Source organism: Schistocerca cancellata, chromosome 2 (assembly GCF_023864275.1).
Source record: "Schistocerca cancellata isolate TAMUIC-IGC-003103 chromosome 2, iqSchCanc2.1, whole genome shotgun sequence".
Classification (NCBI taxonomy): Eukaryota; Metazoa; Arthropoda; class Insecta; order Orthoptera; family Acrididae; genus Schistocerca; species Schistocerca cancellata.
This window is the reverse complement of record NC_064627.1, coordinates 144,393,959-144,416,774: the sequence shown is the minus strand read 5'-3', so window position 1 is coordinate 144,416,774 and position 22,816 is coordinate 144,393,959. Positions and strand designations below refer to the sequence as shown.

General features: G+C 40.6%; 1 protein-coding gene across 1 annotated transcript in view; it reads left to right on the top strand.

Annotated features, from left to right (window-relative positions):
• The first annotated feature begins 12,362 nt into the window (after window positions 1–12,362).
• The window catches only part of LOC126161436 (farnesol dehydrogenase-like), a 95,030-nt gene continuing 84,576 nt past the window's right edge, over window positions 12,363–22,816 (top strand). Inside the window, exon 1 of the mRNA XM_049917237.1 lies at window positions 12,363–12,533. Within this exon, the coding sequence (XP_049773194.1) occupies window positions 12,396–12,533 (138 nt within the window). The 5' untranslated portion in view covers window positions 12,363–12,395. The remainder of the gene's footprint in view (window positions 12,534–22,816) is intronic.

Genomic DNA, 22,816 nt, shown 5'->3' with positions numbered 1-22,816 from the left:
GCAGCGGTCACGCGGTTCCAGACTGAAGCGCCTTTAACCGCACGGCCACACCGGCCGGCGATAACCTGAAAGAACCAGAGGTTGTTCAGAGCTTCAGGGAGAGCATAAGGGAACAATTGACAGGAATGGGGGAAAGAAATACAGTAGAAGAAGAATGGGTAGCTTTGACAGATGAATAGTGAAGGTAGCAGAGTATCAAGTAGGTAAAAAGACGAGTGCTAATAAAAATCCTTGGGTAACAGAAGAGATATTGAATTTAATTGATGAAAGGAGAAAATATAAAAATGCAGTAAATGAAGCAAGCAAAAAGGAATACAAACGTCTCAAAAATATCGACAGGAAGTGCAAAATGGATAAGCAGGGATGGCTAGAGGACAAATGTTAAGGATGTAGAGGCTTATCTCACGAGGGGTAAGATAGATACTGCCTACAGGAAAATTAAAGAGACCTTTGGAGATACGGGAACCACTTGTATGAACATCAAGAGCTCAGATGGAAACCCAGTTCTAAGCAAAGAAGGGAAAGCAGAAAGGTGGAAGGGGTATATAGAGGGTCTATACAAGGGCGATGTACTTGAGGACAATATTATGGAAATGGAAGAGGATGTAGATGAAGATGAAATGGGAGATACGATACTGCGTGAAGAGTTTGACAGAGCACTGAAAGACCTGAGTCGAAACAAGGCCCCCGGAGTAGACAACATTCCATTGGAACTACTGACGGCCTTTGGAGAGCCAGTCCTGACAAAACTCTACCATTTGGTGAGCAAGATGTATGAAACAGGCGAAATACCCTCAGACGTCAAGAAGAATATAATAATTCCAATCCCAAAGGAAGCAGGTGTTGACAGATGTGAAAATTACCGAACAATCAGTATAATAAGCCACAGCTGCAAAATACTAACACGAATTCTTTACAGACGAATTGAAAAAGTAGTAGAAGCCGACCTCAGGGAAGATCAGTTTGGATTCCGTAGAAATACTGGAACACGTAAGGCAATACTGACCTTACGACTTATCTTAGAAGAAAGATTAAGGAAAGGCAAACCTACGTTTGTAGCATTTGTAGACTTAGAGAAAACTTTTGAAACTTTGTTGACTGGAATACTGTGTTTCAAATTCTAAAGGTGGCAGGGGTAAAATACAGGGAGCGAAAGGCTATTTACAATTTGTACAGAAACCAGATGGTAGTTATAAGAGTCGAGGGACATGAAAGGGAAGCAGTGGTTGGGAAGGGAGTAAGACAGGGTTGTATCCTCTCCCCGATGTTATTCAATCTGTATATTGAGCAAGCAGTAAAGGAAACAAAAGAAAAATTCGGAGTAGGTATTAAAATCCATGGAGAAGAAATAAAAAGTTTGAAGTTCGCCGATGACATTGTAATTCTGTCACAGACAGCAAAGGACTTGGAAGAGCAGTTGAATGGAATGGACAGTGTCTTGAATGGAGGGTATAAGATGAACATCAACAAAAGCAAAACGAGGATAATGGAATGTAGTCGAATTAAGTCGGGTGATGCTGAGGGAATTAGATTAGGAAATGAGACGCTTAAAGTAGTAAAGGAGTTTTGCTACTTGGGGAACAGAATAACTGATGATGGTCGAAGTAGAGAGGAAATAAAATGTAGACTGGCAATGGCAAGGAAAGCGTTTCTGAAGAAGAGAAATTTGGTAACATCGAGTATAGATTTAAGTGTCAGGAAGTCATTTCTGAAAGTATTTGTATGGAGTGTAGCCATGTATGGAAGTGAAACATGGACGATAAATAGTTTGGACAAGAAGAGAATAGAAGCTTTCGAAATGTGGTGCTACAGAAGAATGCTGAAGATTAGATGGGTAGATCACATAACTAATGACGAGGTATTGAATAGGATTGGGGAGAAGAGAAGTTTGTGGCACAACTTGACCAGAAGAAGGGATAGGTTGGTAGGACATGTTCTGAGGCATCAAGGGATCACAAATTTAGCATTGGAGGACAGCGTGGAGGGTAAAAATCGTAGAGGGAGGCCAAGAGATGAATACACTATGCAGATTCAGAAGGATGTAGGCTGCAGTAGGTACTGGGAGATGAAGAAGCTTGCACAGGATAGAGTAGCATGTAGAGCTGCATCAAACCAGTCTCAGGACTGAAGACCACAACAACAACATCATCCACAAGGGAATTTAATTGAATGGGTTTTTCGAGAACTAAACAGATTCATGAGAACGTACTGTCATGATAAACAAACTACCTGTATAAACTATTTGACCGAGTTTGAGCAGATTTATAATAATTTACCTTATAGTTCTACAAACTTTACCCCGAATGAACTGATGTTCAGAGACAACGAAAGAAACTTTTGGGTGGATAACTTGCCTAAACTCGAGGACACCAAAATGTCATGGGAAGAAAAAATTCGCAATGCTCTCATTAATATTACGGAGAAAGCAAGACAGCGAAAGGAATTCCATGACAGAAACATCAAACGGATTCAGACTTTCAATAACGGACAGAAAATTCTTTTAAGAAGACACATCAAGTCATCAAGGTTGAAGAAGACCATCAGAAAATGGAATCTAATTTATATAGGTCCATATATAATAGTTGATATAGCGAATCCTGGTGCGTATTTATTAGCATATCCGGATTCTGGAAGAATAAAAGGATTATTTCCCCATGTAGATCTAAAGAGGTACTTTTAAGGAAAGTGTTTCAAATTAAATGAAAAGTCTGTATGAAGTATTTGGGTGTTGAAAAAAAAATTGAAGTGCGAAGGACAGTATGCCTCAGCTACTGTGATAGGTTAAATGACAGCATGCCAAGCATCTGTGATAGTTTAATGAACAGTAAGCGATTGCTTCTGTGATAGTGTAGGAATATTTAGAAAAGTAAGTGGAACTGTAGCTATTGCTCCTGTGAAGACTTACGGATTATCTGTCTACACGATGATCACCAAAGAAGCTTGTGCGTGGCAAATAATATACATTCAGGGAGTGTTAATCTCCAGTGAGAATAAGTTTACTGAAACTATATGATCGAATACGCCGCTTGCGTGTTAAGTTAGTGTTTGTAAACTGACAGTTCACAGGAGAATAAATGAACCGCGATAGGAAATTAGAATCGATTGCTACTGTCCACAGATATAAAGACTCGCTGTTTTTTTCTTTTTTTATTCAAGAGAATTTAATCAACTAGCTTAGTGTGTGTTTATAAAATTAGAGTTAATAAGAAAGTTCTTCATTGAATTTATAATAATGTGTCATTTTCCAGTTGGATTTGTTTATTGTTATATTGCATTTATATATGTTCATGAGAAAATGCGGCAATCGGAGTATAAAAGAGAAAAATTTGATCGTCATTCAGTAATAACAAAGATTAATTTCAGCTGGAGAGGTCATGCAGCAAGACTTAATTAAACGTTCTCTTTCAGCAAAATTTCATTTTAATCATGTATGAGTAAGATATAATTTTTTTTGGAAATTGTCTCAAATAATAAAGTTTTTAACATTCTGACATGCTATCCACATTCGTACTTGAAACCAAATTAGGAAGGATTCAGATCTACTTCCACCTGGAAAAGGCAACAAAAAAAATTAATAAATAATTAAAACCAGGATTAGAACCTTTCGGCTTACTCAATAAGATGGATGAAATTATCCATGTTTTCAAAATTGTTTTCCGATCTGGAGTTGTGATATTGTGCAACTACAGTATCGATTAAGACACCTAGGTGTGGAAAGTATAAGACGAATGGATTTTCCCATTCCTCAGATGAAAGATTGGATGGGTTAGGTCCATATTTGAGTTCAAAATGAATCTGGAGAAATTCGACTAACACTTCTCTTCCAGGAATCTTTAATAGTTGACCATTCCTTAGACGAATTTCGATTGTTTCACGCTACAATCCTGAGTACCTTTTCATGAGGTTCCTTCTGGTCTCTCAAATCCGTTACGTCTCCTGTCCGGTACGCCAATGCGACGCCTGTCCTCCGTGCCGTGTCCCATGTTCCTGTTTCATCAGTTTCACCGCAGTTCAGCAAGACATCGATGAAGAAAATTTTTCAGAAGATTGTAAAAAATTTGCGTGTCAAAAGATTTTTTTTGGCTGTGAGGCAGATTTTATCTTTCCTATGAATTCTAGAATATCTCTCAAATTTCTAAATTATTCTGTCTTTCCTATCATCTGTGATACCTAGTTGGGGTCTAAGCCTCCAGGTTTTCCGGGGTTACCCTGTGAAGGCCAGTTCCTGAATAGGTAGACCTGATTAACAACTACACTACTGGCCATTAAAATAGCTACACCAAGAAGAAATGCAGATGATAAACGGGTATTCATTGGACAAATATATTATACTAGTACTGACATGTGATTACATTTTCACGCAATTTGGGTGCATAGATCCTGAGAAATCAGTACCCAGAACAACCATCTCTGGCCATAATAACGGCCTTGATATGCCTGGGCATTGAGTCAAACAGAGCTTGGATGGCGTGTAGAGATACAGCTGCCCATGCAGCTTCAACATGATACCACAGTTCATCAAGAGTAATGACTGGCATATTGTGACGAGCCAGTTGCTCGGCCACCATTGTCCAGACGTTTTCAATTGGTCAGAGATCTGGAGAATGTGCTGGCCAGGGCAGCAATCGAACATTAACTGTATCCAGAGAGGCCCGTACAGGATCTGTAACATGCGGTCGTGCATTATCCTGCTGAAATGTAGGGTTCCGCACGGATCGAATGAAGGGCAGAGCCACGGGTCATAACACATCTTAAAGGTAACTTCCACTGTTCAAGTGCTGTCAATGCGAACAAGAGGTGACCGAGACGTGTAACCAATGGCACCCCATACCATCATGCTGGGTGATACACCAGTGTGGCGATAACGAATACACGCTTCCAATGTGCGTTCACCACGATGTCGCCAAACACGAATGCGACCATCATGATGCTGTAAACAGAACCTGGATTCATCCGAATAAATGACGTTTTGCCATTCGTGCACCTAGGTTCGTCGTTGAGTACACCATCGCAGGCGCTCCTATCTGTGATGCAGCGTCAAGGGTAACCGCAGCCATGGTCTCCGAGCTGATAGTCCATGCTGCTGCAAACGTCGTCGAACTGTTCGTGCAGATGGTTGTTGTCTTGCAAACGTCCCCATCTGTTGACTCAGGGATCGAGACGTGGCTGCACGATCCATTAACCCATGCGGATAAGATGCCTGTCATCTCGACTGCTAGTGATACGAGGCTGTTGGGATCCAACACGGCGTTCCGTATTACCCTCCTGAACCCACCGATTCCATTTTCTGCTAACATTCATTGGATCTCGACCAACGCGAGCAGCAATGTCGCCATACGGTAAACCACAATCGCGATAGGCTACAATCCGACCTTTATCAACGTCGGAAACGTGATGGTACTCTTTTGTCCTCCTTACACGAGGCATCACAACAACGTTTCACCAGGTAACGCCGGTCAACTGCTGTTTGTGCATGAAAAATCGGTTGGAAACTTTCTTCATGTCAGCACGTTGTAGGTGTCGCCACCGGCGCCATCCTTGTCTGAATGCTCTGAAAAGCTAATCATTTGCATATCACAGCATCTTCTTCCCGTGGGTTAAATTTTGCGTCTGTAGCACGTCATCTTCGTGGTGTAGCAATTATAATGGCCAGTAGTGTATATAAGTCCATCTTCCCTGGTTGTGTACGTGGGATGCGGGTATGCCTCAGTACACGTGAAAGCAACAACTAAGTATCTAGATAACGATGATACCAAATCTCTTGTAATCAAAAAAATCTTACTAACTTCTTAAATTTATAGGAACGTATGTTCCACAAATTCTAACGAGTTAGCTAAGCCAATAGTTAGCTCGCAAAGTGGATACATATCAACTTTGCTCGTTGCGAGGGCCGATTTAATGTCTCTTGCAGCGGTCTCTACGCGATATTTTCAGAAATTTTATAAATCATATAACTCAGTACATATCTCGAAATATCTCTTCTTATCTTACCGATTATCAATGCAAAGTAGTTTCAAGCCCAATTATTTCTTGGAGCGTCCATTTACTCCATGGTATAGCTTCTCTGCTATCTATGTTTTCTCTTAGGGAAAAGAATGAAGGAATGCTTGCCGATTAGCTGTGAAAGAAGGAGGATGTATATGTATTGTTGTTGAGTTAGTCGCCATCTTGATGAGATTCTGTATGAGAAGGAATTTAATACATGAACTAAACTAAAGTAAGTGTGTTCGCGTATTATTTAACTGATTATTATTGACAGTGTCTGCTTACAACGCTGTGTTGCACGGGATCAGTGGGGAACGTCTGATTTACACTGGACGAACCTGCCGTTTTGTATGCTCAAGATACCAGTTACTTCAAATAAATAGGCTAACACGGTCTTACCAGCAGATCTCCGGTCTTCCCCATGTGATCACCGAAAGTTAATAATTATTACAAATGTTTCCAGGAGATCGACTGACAATTTTCGTCGCACCGAGACTTCGAAATTGCTTCACTGCCTTATGGAATTTAAGTTAAGCTCAATTTAATCAGGATAGAACAGTACTGAACTGTGTGAATGTGATAAGCCTGCTTTGTGAATGAAAATTCCCTTAACATACGCATGTTTTTTACTATCCTGATCAGTGAATCTAAATCAGGCCGGTGTGAGAGAGGTTTTTACATTTTAGATTCCACGCAAAAAGAAAAAAAATATTAAACAGTGTTCTAGCAATAGTGGACACCGGAAGATCCTGGAGAAGATTCCAGCAGAGGGGTCGCAACGTCGATTATTTTAGAGGAAATATGACACGGCCTAACACCCCAGAAGATTTTAACTTTAGTGATAACGGCCGAAAGCCTGCAGACTTACATGGAAGCGTAGTTGCCAGCTTGTGGTGGGCGCGCCAGCAAGTAAATGTAAATGTCGTGTGACTAGGGTCTCTCGTCGGGTACACCGTTCACTGGGTGCAAGTCTTTCGACTTGACGCCACTTCGGCGACTTGCACGTCGATGGGGATGAAACGATGATGATTAGCACAACACAACACCCAGTCCCTGAGCTGAGAAAATCTCAGACCCAGCCGGAAATCGAACCCGGGTCCTTAGGATTGACATTCTGTCGCGCTGACCACTCAGCTACCGGTGGAGGACGCACCAGCGAGTACAGTGCGGAACCTGTCAGGCTCGCTCGACCGCCGACAAAGCCGGCCGATCTGCGAGATTTCTCAAAAGATTTAAAAGAAACTGTCCTGTACAAAACTCGCAATCTCACACATTTCATATTTTAATTCGTCAGATTCACGATGAACCGCCTATCATTTCGTTAATGGTCATAGTAGTTGCGATATTTCTGTACTAGGTAAAATGCTACAAGAAACTCTTAGTTTGCAGTGTGAAATAGGTATCGCTGTGCGTTTATGTTTGGTGCATGTTAGGTTACATGTCACTGCGTATTAAATGTAGTAATATATTGAATTATTCTTTAAACTTGGAAGGATATCGCTGTCTGTTTCCAGTATCGAGAAAATGTAAAGCACGCCATCACTAACTCTTCCGTCAGTGAAAAAACTAGAATGAAATATTTATAAATTCCTCGTATCTCATAAATGATTTGAGATATCGAAATAAGACTATCGCAAATGATAGCGCATAAAGACAAGAGTGTTTTGTCACATGATTAATGTGCGAAACTTCCATATCTACCGCGATATTCAAGCGACTATAAACTTTTTTCAATGAAATTATGTTATTATTAAGATCCATCGATAGATGGTGACAAGAACAGCTGTGGGTTTCGTAACAATATAAATCAAGAAGTTACACGTTTATTTTTTTGCCTCGAAGGGGCTTTTTCAGAAACTATTGACCTGTCTTGCCCTCAATTATTAGTTTAATAATACACTCCTTCAAGGTTCTGTAGCAGTTTCAACTGCATTAGAATGTCCTTGTGACGCATATTTGTAAACTCTGCTGTGTTTTGGTAGAAGCAGCAGATTTTAACAAACTTGTCAACAAGAGAAATGAAGTATTCCTCAGAATTCATCAGAATCCTTGGCAAATCAATGTCTCCTAAACTACCTTCTTGGTATGTCTGACAACTCAAGACCAGTGCTGTCGTGTAACATATGCACTTGCTTCTTTTGTCAGCATTTCAAGCTACTCTATTGCTATCAGGATCAACGGAACTCGCAATAAAATAAAATAAGTAAAATAAGTGAGCGTAAACTTTTTTTTGTCATATTACTTCTCACCTAGGCCCATATACTCTGTCGGATTGAAATGAACATGAAACGGAGGAAGCCTGATAAAACTAATCCCTTTACCGTTAGCCAGTTCGCCGACCTGGTAGCATGAAGTCTTGGCTTCTACAGCGGTACAAGTTCCATTAACTTCGCCTAATACATACTAGGTTGAACTTTATCTCATGGAAGATTTCTTTGTACCCAGAGTAAAATATCCGTTTTCTTTCACTGCGTTGTTGGAGTTACATGCATCACAACAGAGTGCTATGACGCTTTGCCTTTAATGTTGCCAAATTCTGGCGAATGTTTTGCAGCAGAACGTTATCTTCTCAGCCGGTGTCTGTGTCTTGGACGACACTTTTATTGCAAATCGTCTATTCAGATGTATTGCACTGTTGATACGAATGCAATGCCACCACAAAACACTTGTTCACAATACCTGCCGGCTAAAGAACACTTCAACGCCAGAAAGTACGACTTCACAACGGGAGACGACGATCACTGATGTATCTATTGCGTGACACCACGTGGTACTGTTTATCCACGTAGTGGCAACAGGGGCGCTTTACCAGACGAAACGCTGGTAGGGTGGTAGGGAAAGCCAGCTCGCCACTCGTATTACCAGGGCCGCGGCGTCATTCCCCCCTCCAACCAAACGCCAAAAGTCGCAACTAATTTTAAACGTACTATAATTGAATCATTTTTTGATTTATTTCAAGCAGAGTGCAGAAGTGAGGATGGGAGTATTACTTTCTCGAGAAATTTCACCTTTGTGAATCTGCGCTTACGTAAAAGTGAAGACTTCGTTTATCACTTCTACTGTCTCTCTCTGTATTTCATTTACAAGTATGCATGGTTCTCCTTTTTTCATCTTAAGTAATACTGTTATTAACTGATTGAATTCAATACTCACCAGCAGCAGGGGTGTACAGATTACTTCATAAGTAACCTTGATTTGGACTTTCCATATCCACACTCTTTTAAATCCTATGTGGATGTTCTTTGGCAATATATGTAACCCAACCAGATGCATTTTTTGCGTCTTCTGATGCAAAGGCTACCACTACTACTACTACTACTACTACTACTACTACTACTACGTACTGTTATAAGTGTGCATTTATTGTCACATACTTATACAAACAAAACAAACGTCACAACACCGCAGACAGGTACAGGGGAATTTCCGATCGTCGGGTCGGTTTATTTAAGTCGGCCGGTCACGTTTAATTTTACGTCACTGTTGGCCCCGTGCAGCACTGTGAACTGCGCCAAGCTAATAAGCAAGTGGGCATTCTAGAGAGTCATTATGCTTCGATTTTTTTCGAAATAAATTTGTTTTTTCAGTAATAAATATCGGTTACCGTTTGGGGATCTGGGAGGAACTGAGGAGGCGCCTATCGATCTCGGGGTCCTGGGCTCGTGCCCAGAATGTCCAATGGGGAAGAGGGACCTGAGACTCTCCTACAATGCGCGACTGCTCTCGTTCTGATTGTTTTCGGTCACATTGTGAGCGTGTGGGTGCTATTCTGTTATTCTGCGCAACATCTGAGATGTACCCTTTACCCTGCGGCTCCTGCAAGATGTAATTTCCTCCCCCACATCACTACACAAGTCAGACAGACGCTCCTAACGTTCTAAAGAGAAATGCCTGAAAAACTTTCAGCAATAAATATCTTCTGGAGTCGTCCGCTGTAAGGAAATGACACAAAAATTCACAAAAGTTCTTACACACCTAGTGGGAATCTTGGGTACTGGAGTAGTGCTAGTTAGTGTAATAAATACATGAAACTAACGAAAATTATTATTTATTTTGCAAAAATTCTGAGAAATCACAATGGCACTTTTAGTTATGAACTGAACAAGTTATTTCTGGGTTCTTTTCGGAATGTGATGTTACCTCTTAAGGATAGGATTCGCTAATGAAATTTCTATACAAAGTTTAAGATTGTTATTGACTTGACAGAATGGCTGAGAGCCACACCTATTCAACCTGAATAATTATCCGTTAGAATGTTGCTAGGTATGGTCGAGGCTGTCGTGTGTGAAATGCAGTGAAGTCTATTGTAGTGGAGGAAATATGGGGCTCGCAAGAGCTGTAGTGCACAATACCGTAAGCTGCGATGACTGCTGTCTGTGCCGCTTGCTGCTGACAAATAAGATAACTCTCGTTCTATCTGGATTGACCTTTGCCAATCAAACTCTCCCTACACCTTGATGAAGTCAAGTACTCCTATTCGCCCCTAGTCTTACTATTGGCATGGTACAGTGGTCAGATAACCAGTCCACCTCAATGCCACTCAAAAATTCGCATGCAGGCGTATAACTATAACTCTGTCTGTTCACACCGCACAATAAATGTGGCGGCCAACACAGTGAACAACGCTTAATCGCAAGGACTCGATATAGAGTCGCACTCTGATTCGCTCTCGACAGAGGTGCTCTCCCAGTGAAGTACTGAGGAGAGACTTGTTCCTCGCTCTTTGAGTATACGTACAAACACACACGCTCTCGTTACGTGTTCTCGCTCCAAGAGTGACAAAGGAAAGGCCCCTCTGCAAGCCAGATGTGAAGGGGTATATCTTTCGGTCTCTTCCATTACTCCTTCAGCTCAAGGCGTCAAGAATATCGTCTGCCAATCAGCATTGCTCTTCTAAAACTGGAGAATGACGTTTCATTTAAGACGACCAATCCGGAAATCTGTAGCATCGGCGTTTGGCATTTGCTGTCTCCCCGTGAAAACCTCTAAACTGCGTGCTATGTCTGTAAAGAATGCGTAGGCTGGGCACTCCCACACAATGTAGCAGAATTTCTCTTTTAAGCCGAACATGGGCTCGTCCTCCCCTTTCACTCGGGCAAACGGTGTCCACTCCACGGGCAGTCGCCGTCCGATGTAGATAGGCTGAATCGTCCTCTGAAGGGACCGGCCTCTCGGCGTGCAGTACACCTCTTCCGAACTAAATGCTCTTGTGGCCGTCATGTCTTGAATGTGTGTGTGTACGCCAGCCTCGAGTAAGCAGACAACTTAACCCAAGAACTTGAGCATTTGATGACTGTTTTTAAGGAAAGTGGATATACCGAGAAGCAGATTCGTTGGGCTATGGAGTTTGGACCATCTCCGGAGGTGTACAAAGAGGAACATAGATCTGTGGCCTTTCTTCCTTATGCTGGAGGCTTATCGTCTAAGACTGGACGAATTTTAAGGAATTTTAACATTAAGAGTGTGTTCCATCCACCTTCTAAGATTAAGGTTCTGTTCAGCTCTGTGAAGGATGATTTGGGGCTTAGGAAACCCGGGGTGTACACACTTTCGTGTGAATGTGGGAAAGCCATTCTATTCGCACAGTGCATGACAGGTGTGTGGAACATCGCCGCCATACGAGGCTACGACAGCCGGAAAAATCGGCGGTAGCAGAACGCTGCCTAAATGAGAGACACAAAATGAAATTTGAGGAAACTGTTGTGGTTGCCAACATTTTCGGTTTTTGGAACAGTGTCTATAAAGAAGCGATTGAAATTCGGTTTGCTGATAATTTAATCAACAGATACAATAGATTTCCTCTTAGCAAAACGTGGAATCCTGTATTATCTCGCATCAAAACTGAACGTTCTTCGGTGCGGCCTTGATTGCGATATATCGTTGCCAGCAGTGTTTCACTAAGGGCGGCGCCACCTCCCTGTTTTGGAAGGCAGAAACCGTGATGGGCGACGCATGCGCCGTGTACTGAACGGTGGCCTATATAGGACGTCGATTTGCAACCTGGCGTCAGTTCTCAGCGGGACTCATCAGCAGAAGCAGCATTTTCCAGAAGATGGCGACCAGTTGGATCGCTGAAATATCGAGTCAAGTTGATCTTAAGATCCGGCAGCAAACCCGAAGAGACTTTCATGACTTATTACGCCGGGAAAGCCCACGTAATCACAAGTTTGTCTCTTCTCCATATCTTATCCAGGATGAACACCGCTAAAAATATTGGGTTTTTCTGCTGCAGTTGTTTATGAAGACGATAACATATCAGTAATTATGTAAAGTGTTATGTCACGACAGCGCAGCTAATTTTGCTGATAGCTTATCATGTGCATGTGCGCATATATAAGACAGTGTGGTCGTAGTCACTCTGTTACTTGTGCCTGAGATACTGACTATCTAACCGCTGTGTCCACATAGTCATGGGTATCGAGAAGTACAAGGGACGTGTCGCATTGGTTACTGGCGCCAGTGCGGGCATCGGCGCCGCTATCGTGCAGGCGCTGCTGAAAGAAGGACTCACCGTCGTGGGAATGGCCAGGAGGGTTGAAAAGATCAAGGTACACATACACACACCATGTGTCCTAACTTATATTTCTAGATACAGTGTTACAAGGAGACCATATGCCAATCAGATGTTTTATTTTATGGACTTTGAGAATTGAAAGTCTTTCCACATCGGCAAGTCTCGTGTGTCTCGCCTTGTGATGCACATAAACTTGGCAGCACGTTCAAGTCTTGCCAGCATGTGTTCCGTGGACCTGCAACGATAGGGTGGGAGTGGTATTGTTGTGTATATGTTTGCAGCTGTTAGTTTTGTTATTGTCTAATTCTTGTGTTACGTCTGAATGCTTACTGTTGCCGAGAGAGTGTTTTAGTGGAAGCGGTTTTCCGTGCAGGAGAAAACTTTATGGAGCATATGAGGCAGCAAATTAGATTGCGTTTTCCTCCTTCAAAGTGTCCACATCGTGACAATGCGGGTGATTTAATTCGCAAATTCCCGACAACAGGATAAGTTCATGATGCACCACGAACTAGTAGTCCCAAAATTTTAACAGAATGGAAGATTGACGACATTTCTGGCATCATGTTGCGGAGTCTAACAAATCCGTGAAGTGATTGTCGCAATAGGCTGAAATCTCTCCTATGGCAGCACAAAACGCCGTAACCAAAGAGACGGGGATGTATCTGTATAAAATTACTGCTGTACAACAGTTATGTTATATGGACATGGAAGAGGAATAGCATATTGTGAATCGTATCATTTATCTGTTAACCGTCATGAACCCCGTTTTAGTTCGAAACTTTTGCCTGATGAGACTTTGTCTCACATATCGGGGTGCATTTCTTTTTTTTTTTTTTTTATCGTCTATCATCTGACTGGTTTTATGCGGTCCTCCACGAATTCCTTTCCTGTGCTAACCTCTTCATCTCACACTAGCATTTGCAACTTACGTCCTCAATTATTTACCGGACGTATTCCAATCTCTGACTTCCTCTATAGTTTTTGCCTTCTACAGCTCCCTCCAGTATCATGGAACTCATTCCCTCATGTTTTAACAGAAGTCCTGTCATCCTGTTCCATCTCCTTCTCAGCATTTTCCACATATTCCTTTCCTCTCCGATTCTGCACAGAACCTCCTCATTCCTTACCTTATCAGTCCACCTAATTTTCAACATTCGCCTGTAGCACCACATCTCAAACGCATCAATTCTCTTATGTTCCGGTTTTCCCACAATCCATCTTTCACCACCATACAATGCTGTACTCCAGATGTACATTCTCAGAAATTTCTTCCTCAAAGTAAGGCCGATATTTGATGTTAGTAGACTCAATTCTCTTATGTTCCGGTTTTCGCACAATCCATCTTTTACTACCATACAATGCTGTACTCCAGATGTACATTCTCAGAAATTTCTTCCTCAAATTAAGTCCGATATTTGATATTAGTAGACCTCTCTTGGCCAGGAATGCCTTTTTTGTTGTAGCTAGTCTGCTTTTAATGTCCTCCTTGCTCTGTCCGTCAGTGGTTATTCTACTGCCTATGTAGCACAATTACTTAACTTCATCTACTTCGTGACCATCAATCCTCATCTTAAGTTTCTCGCTGTTCTCATTTTTGCTACTTCTCATTACCTTCGTCTTTCTTCGGTTTACTCTCAGTCCATACTCTGTACTCATTACACTGTTCATTCCGTTCAGCAGATCATGTAATTCTTCTTCACTTTCACGTAAGACAGTAATGTCATCAGCGAATCGCATCATTTTATATCCTTTAACCTTGAATTTCCATTCCACTCCTGAACCTTTCTTTTATTTCCATCATTGCTTCCTCGATGTACAGATTGAACAGCAGGGGAGAAAGGCTACATCCTTGTCTCATACCCTTTTCAATACCAGCACTTCGTTCTTGGTCGTCCACTCTTATTATTCCCTCTTGGATGTTGTACATATTCTATATGACCCGTCTCTGCCTATAGCTTACCCCTACTTTTCTCAGAATTTCGAACATCTTGCACCATTTTACTTGTCGAATGCTTTTTCCAAGTCGACGAATCCTATGAAAGTGTCTTGATTTTAAAATGGGATGAGAAGTTCCGCCTTATGCAAGACACCTTTTCTTTTGTTTCACCCATACATGTTTTAGCACTTTTGTGCTATCGTCAGTGGGTTCTATTTTTTTATTTTTAACTGTAAATTTGTTGTTAACATATTAACATTTGTGTTGTTTGCAACATAATGTAGAAGTTGCATCTATAACTTAATTGGCGAAAAGTGGGTGTAAGCATTAGTTAACATACCTTAAATGATGTTATTGTCCATTTCTTTTGGTAGCTGTTCTTCAAAATAAATGGACAATAACATCATGGAAGGTATGTTAACTAATGCTTGCACCCACTTTTCGCCAATTAAGTTATAAATGCAACTTCTACATAATGTTGCAAATAACACAAATGTTAATATGTTAACAACAAATTTACAGTTAAAAATTTAAAAAAATATAAAAAAATAGAACCCACTGACGATAGCACGAAAGTGCTGAAACAGGTATGGGTGAAACAAAAGAAAAAAGGTGTCTTGCATAAGACGAAATTCTTATCCCATTTTCTTACATTTTCTTAGCAAGCACGGAGACAACAAGAAGAACTGCACCACAAGATGATTAAGTCTTGATTTTACTTTAGTCTTGCTTCCATTATTAACCGCATCGTCAGAATTGCCTCTCTCATGCCTTCACCTTTCGTAGGGTCAAACTGATCGTCATCTAGAACATCCTCAATTTTCTTTTCCATTCTTCTGTATATTATTCTTCTAAACAACTTGGATGCATGAACTGTTGAGCTGATTGTGCGATAATTCTCGTACTTGTCAGCTCTTGCCGTCTTTGGAATTGTGTGGATGATGCTTTTCCAAAAGTCAAATGGCATGTCGCCAGACTCATACATTCTACACACCAACGTGAATAGTCGTTTTTTTGACACTTCCCCCATTGATTTTAGAAATTCTGATGGAATGTAATCTATCCCTTCTGCCTTATGTGACTAAGTCCTCCAAAGTTCTTTTAAATTCTGATTCTAATTCTGGATTCCCTACCTCTTCTAAATCGAATTTTGTTTCTTTTTGTATCACATCAGACAAATCTTCCCCGTCAAAGAGGCTTTCAGTGTATTCTTTCCACCTATCCGGTCTCTCCTCTGCATTTGACAGTGGAATTCCCGTTGCATTCTTAATGTTACCACCCTTGGTTTTAATGTCACCGAATGTTGTTTTGACTTTCCTGTATGCTGAGTCTGTCCTTCAGACAATCATTTCTTTTTCGATGTCTTCACATTTTTCCTGCACCCATTTCGTCTACATTTCCTATTTGTTTCATTCCTCAGCGACTTGTATTTCTGTATTTCTGAGTTTCCCGGAACATTTTTGTACTTCCTTTTTTCATGAATCAACTGAAGTATTTCGTCTATTATCCATCGTTTCTTCGCCATTACCTTCTTTGTACTTATGTTAGCCTTCCCAACTTCTGTGATGGCCCTTTTTAGAGATGTCCATTCCTCTACAACTGTACTGCCTACGGAGCTATTCCTTATTGCTGTATCTATAGCCTTGGAGAACTTCAAGCGTACCTCTTCATTCCTTACTACTTCCGTACCCCTCTTCATTGCGTATTGATTCTTCCTGACTAATGTCTTAAACTTTAGCCTGCTCTTTATCACTACTATACTGTGACCTGAGTCTATATCTGCTCCTGGGTAAGCCTTACAATCCAGTATCTGATTTCGGAATCTCTGTCTGAACATGGTGTAATGTAACTGAAATCTTCCCGTATCACCCGGCCTTCTCCAAGTATACCTCCTCATTTTGTCATTCTTGAACAGGGCATTCGCTATTACTAGCTGAAACTTGTTACAGAACTGAATTAGTCTTTCTCTTTTCTCATTCCTTGTCCCAAGCCCATATTCTCCTGTAACTTTTCTTCTACTCCTTCCCCTACAACTGCATTCCAGTCCCCCATGACTATTAGATTTTCATCCCCCTTTACATACTGTATTACCCTTTCAATATCCTCGTACACTTTCTCTATCTCTTTATCTTCATCTTGCGACGTCTGCATGTTTACCTGAACTATCGTTGTCGGTGTTGGTTTGCTGTCGATTCTGATAAGAACGACCCTTCCACTGAACTGTTCACAGAAACACACTCTTATATATATATATATATATATATATATATATATATATATATATATATATATATATATATATATATAATGTGAAATGAATGTACGAACTTTGTTGTAGAACCCTTTTTTTTACGTGTTGTAATAATGATTCATTTAGACAGAATTAAGTACATTTAAAATTACGTGACCTTTAGCAACCCTCTCATGCTGATATATTCAAACTAACTGATTAATAACATTTATGACTTTGAAAATTATTTAAATTAATTTTTTTTACGTATTTCGGCCTTGGCACACATTTTCTAAATGCAGTGGGTTTTTAAATATTTACTGAATTCTTTCCCGGTGTTAGCTATGGAACACAAGACTGTCTCTGTTAGCATAAAATGGTTAAATATTGCCAAGCCGACCTGAACGTTTAATTATCATTAACAAAACACACTTTACTATACGTTTAAGTTATTTGCTTTAGAAATTGAAAGAACCAACAGATTAACAACTTCAACGTTAATTATCCGCCTATGAATGCACAAATGTAAAACCAGTAATAAATTCAGTCAGCCTCAGGATCGCTGTAAAAGAAAAATATTACGTAATTCACTGCTAATTTTATCTGCTCCCGATTTACGGGTCTGGTTAATTTTATAGCGGAACAATTTTTTAAATGTGCCGCCGCTGCAAATCGTTCGGTCGCGGCACAGCCCAGCAACACCAACGATAATCGCTAAAAGTGCTGAAAATTGTTTAAAGAAATATTATAAATGACATGGAGAATCTAATTTACATTAGTAATACACATTTTTGATAAATTATAATGTATTTAGACCACAACAATAATTAAAATTACACACCTTTATAATTTCTCCTCTAATGGCGGCTAAAGACAGATACAGACAAAAGAAGTCTACTCATGCATATAATGCTACGTCACAGGTTCCTCTCTCTCTCTCAGCTCTCGAGGAAGACGACAAAGAATGCACATTATGTAGTGCTATTTATACTATTGCTGATTATTAATATCTCTTTGTAATCTTACGACATTATTTTCCTCTGTGGCTATATTTTAAATTTTTTCATCGCAGATATTAACATATTTCGTAATTACATTATGAGTACAGAAATATTACAATCATAAATACATCGAGAATATTATTACAGAAAATATTACAATAATAACCAACGTCCTTTATACAAAATTAAATAATATTTTTTGTTAAACAATTACAGTACATACGAATTGCTTCATAGCGGCGTACATAGTACAATTAAACGACATTTCAGTTTATTAACAGTGTGTGTGCTGCCAGGGAACGTTACAATTCTCTGTCTTACCTTCCTATTCAAAACGAATCCTACTCCTGTCACACCATTTTCTGCTGCTATACTCGTCTGCCCAGAAATCCTTGTTTTCTTTCCACTTCACTTCATTGACTCCTACATTATCTAGTTGAGCCTGCGCATTTCCATCTTCAGATTTTCTAGTTTCCCTACCACGTTCTAGGTTCTGACATTCCACGCCCCCACTCGTAGAACGTTATCCTTCCGTTGATTATCAGATCTTTTTCTCATGGTAACCTCCCCCTTGGCAGTCCCCTCCCGGAGATCCGAATGGGGGACTATTCCGGAATCCTTTGTCAATGGAGAGATTATCTTAATACTTCTTCGATAACAGGCCATACATTCAAAATTCACGAATTTTGTCATCAAAAAATCCACGTGCGTTATGAGAAACGCGATTGTGCGCAAAGAATATCGAAGTGTGGGTTGCCATAATGCGATCGCGAATTAGAGGACCAATCTTTTCCGATACTACGGTCACTTCCGATATCTATTGTTCCCATAAAATTTATCTATTTATTGCCCTGCTGAATGAAAATCTCCTCATACAGCACACCATTCCCTACTACTGTTAGATGAAATCTTTGGAAACAGAGTAACTATGAAAGGTCTTTGACCCCCACACTCACCTGATCTGTCTCCGCTCGACTATTTGCTTCAGGGTGTGACTAAAGGACAATATAGGAACTGAAGATACCGATAATTGATTACCTGCATGCGATTACATGTGAAACATTGGTAAAGGTGTTCGCAAATAAATGTAAATGTGCTGAAATGTGCCTTCAAGAAAGAGGAAAAGATTTTCAGCACTGATTGTGATATTTGTGAGAACAGTGTATTTAACTGTAATGAATGTAATTAATTAATTTTATTGTAATCATGTTGAATCCCTTCTCTCAACATAGCTGCTGCCACTATCAGTGAATCCTGGATAGTAGCTTATACAGTGATATGAATGTGCTGAAAACCTTACGCGTCCTGTGGAGAGACTTTGCGAATACACTGTATCAATTAACCAAAGCAGGACTAGGCGACTCTCAGATATTCCTGAAAGAATCGACTCTGAAGTTTTCCGACCGTCAATACTATCGTCAAGCAAGGTCGATTTTCCTCGAAAGGGAGCTTGGCTCTGTAATAGAATGCCCATCTTTCTTGTGCAGATGCTGAGTGCGATTCTTCGCCGACGCAAGCTTTTAAATACAGCTGCACGTTGTGTTAGCATTTTCGTGAAGCGTAAAATACGTAAGCATGAAAAGAAGTCAGTAGTGCGAGTGACAGGTAATCGCGGTTTCTAATTTAGTTTCGGTCATTGCTTTTCTTCCCTGCTATTCGAATACCTACGTCATTTAAAAATGATATTCATCAGATACATGCAAATTAGCACGTATGTAATTATCATTTTTAAGAGAAATGCATGCCTTTCTTATTTATAACTACATATCACAGACAAAATTTCAATTTACATTGCAAGTGAAGTTTTCTAGTTTCCACACTTTTAAAAGTTCTTTATTATAGATACTTCGAATTAAAAAAGACATTACAATTTTTTTTCATCTCCACATGTTCGACGCTTAACGGAAATGGACATGGAACATGCACCTCTCTTTAAGATTTTACCTCAGGCAGAAATCGAACCTTGGCCACCTACATGTTACGCCGTTATTCCAAAGAAGAGACATAGGGCTCGCCGGAAACGTGAACCTACAGTCTGGAACGAAAGTCCTATCACAGCCCCCCCCCCTCTTATTTGGTCATGATGTGTATTTATTTATTGCGAACATGTCGTAGCAGATGTGTACCAAACGTCGAATCTCTACGTTCCAGCCTGTTTAGAGATCCTGAACGCACCGCCATTGTCGCGCCACAAAATGAAGTGGCACTATGTCTTGTGTGAAATTTTCCAAAGTATAGGCATTGTGATTTCCTTGAATGCATCCTTGACAGCTTTCTTCAATTCGTCAGTTGTCTGGTATCGTTGTTTCGCGACACGGTCTTCATTATTCCCCACATGGAATTGTCGCATGGCGTCAGGTCTGACTCCTAAGAGGTCACTCAATTTGCGCTGGCAGATGTACTGATCCTCTGCCCATCCAACTCTGGGCTAACACTTCATCCACGAATTTTCGAACGCGGAGAGCGTAGTGGGTAGGAGCTCCATGTTGTTGAAGCCAACTGTCAGTCTGTGGATCTCTGGAACAAAACATTCATGCAACATTTGCAAGTAATAACGCTGATTCACAGACCTTGAAAGAAATACGGTCCTATGATTGCCTACTGGACATTGAAGCCCATATCACAACGTGTGGGGGGGGGGGAGGATTATTCTTTAACTCTTTATAACAATATTGGTTTTCCTTGCTCCAGAAAAAAAGCTCCTATTCCGACAAGATCGATAAATTTTAAATTCGCCTGAGAAGAAAACTTTACCCGCTGTGGGAGGGTTACAAACACATCTAGTACTCTTGGGCAGGCTTCATGTCTTCGCCGCATTTCCTCATCATTCAACCCATTTACAAATGTAGGCCTAAACCGTTCTAATTCCAGATCGTTTTTCATGTGTGTCATCACAGTCGTTTTTGGAATTGCAAGTTCAGCAGATCTTCCCTACATCGATTTTATGGGTGGTCTAATCATAGAGTCCGCCACTGCTGCACGTGTTTGTTGTCCAATTGATGGTCGACCTGTCCTCTTTCGATCCAAAATGGATCCGATTCTGAAGAGAGTCTGTTGCCATCATAGTATCTTTCGCTTTCGTACACCTTCTTTGTGCAATCGTGCCTCAAAATGCCACTGCTCGTCTCTTACGGTTTTCCCGGTGTGTGTACATTCATGAGTCTATGCACATGGCGGAACACCTTCTTCCACATTCCAGGTACTTGTGTCCGCCATTAGAAAAAAAGAAAAGACTTACGGGACATAAATGTACACCATAACCAAAAAAGAGGATTGTGACAGCACTTTCGGGCCTTACTGTACTTTAAGCTATCAAGAACGCTCGGACATCTTCGACGCCGATTTACTCGAGAATTTTTTAGAGTAACCTTGAACTGCTTTGGTTAAATGATGTTTGGGATCATAAGTGCATGTACCATAAATAGAAGTATAAAAAAAAATACTTTAGTCCGTTTACCATGTGGTCTCCTTCTTAGTTAAAACACTTGGTTCCTTGTCTGCCGGTTGCGACAAGGCACTTAAACGCAGGTTGTGCTTGGTTTAAAATACCAGACTAACTTGCTACACTGGATTTACTAACGAAGTAGCGCTGAACTGCTGCTACACTTCAAATATCATCTTCTATAGATTCCAGTCCCTGACTGGGTCTATTTAGAACATAAATCTCACACACTTTTCCTTTTCTCTATCCACTCTGACCAATTATTCTCCCCTCTTCATCACATATTCCTTCACTCCAGGGATCCACCTGTCTCTCGGACTGTCTCTAAAACTCTTGTCTGCTACTTTCATTTTGAAGGCCTGTCTTGGTGTCTTGCCAACTTCCTAACCCAGGGATGCCCAACCGGGGGCGCGTGGGTCACATGCGGCCCAAAGCATGGACCAGTTCTCCGCAAGAATCTATCATACGACCGGTAAAAAAATAAATTCTATCAAATTTCGTTATTGTAAAGTTATGATAAATATTTTCAATCTGCAACTCCTGCCATACGATGCTATTCTCTCATTGTTCTGTCCTGTATTTTTTTCCTCTGCCTTTTCTTCAGCAGTTTTTTTTTATCACTAGTAGTGCTAAGCATATTCTCTCATTGTTCTGTCCTGTATTTTTTCCTCTGCCTTTTCTTCAGCAGTTATCACTAGTAGTGCAAAGTATATTATGTGCGTTCCAAATATAGTCGTCTTCTTCCAATGTGGTCAGGGTCGTTTGTAAAGTAATCAGACGCTTAAAGCTGTTTTTTACACATGAATTAGATTCCTTAAAGAGGCGTGCAATAACTTGGAATTATAGTTGTACAGGAATGAGGTCGCAGGTGTTGGTAGCTCTCGACGATACACAGCAGTGATGCGCACTCACACACACTCACACACACACACACACACACACACACACACACACACGCGCGCGCGCACGCAGACACCGCGGGCGGCAGTTAGCCTCATGGCGACCGACCCTCAGGATATTTCTCGCAGTTATTTTTATTCAGCTTATCTTCTTCCCTAAAAGGAGAGGACTTTCTCTTGTGAAACATTTGTTTTGATAATCCATTATTATTGTTTATTAAAGTGAATATTTGTCTAACAAATAACTTTTTCTCTCTCCTCTTGCTGCTCTTTACGTAGTCACAGTCAGGAGTTTGCGGCCTGTTGTACTACGGGCTCTGTGCACCCCTGCTACACGGTATACAGCCGCCATAGCTGGGCGTGAGACCGTTAATCCTTTAACCATTAATTAACGAAGTTAACTTTTCGAATAATGGATTAACACTTAAGTTAAATTTAGAGAACACACACACCACTGGTGTGATATTATACAACATTTATTACTTATACCGCAAACCGGTTTTCGGCTGTTACGCCATCATCAGGTACAAAGATAACTATGTGGTGCGGTGAAATTTTATTGGATGATAGATTTTAAACTAGTGCATCTATAGAGCAACTTCTTTTCCAGAGTTGAAAAATGTCCGTGTGAGATTCAGGAACAAAGCAAGATGGATTGTTTCAGTGTAAACGCGATGTAAGGTTAATGAACTAAAGTAAAATATCTGACACATTGACTAATGAACTACATATAAATTACAAAAGTGGTTCATAGAAGAAAATAAACTGAACAATAAACTATGGTGACATGCTGCAAAGATGTGGCTGAA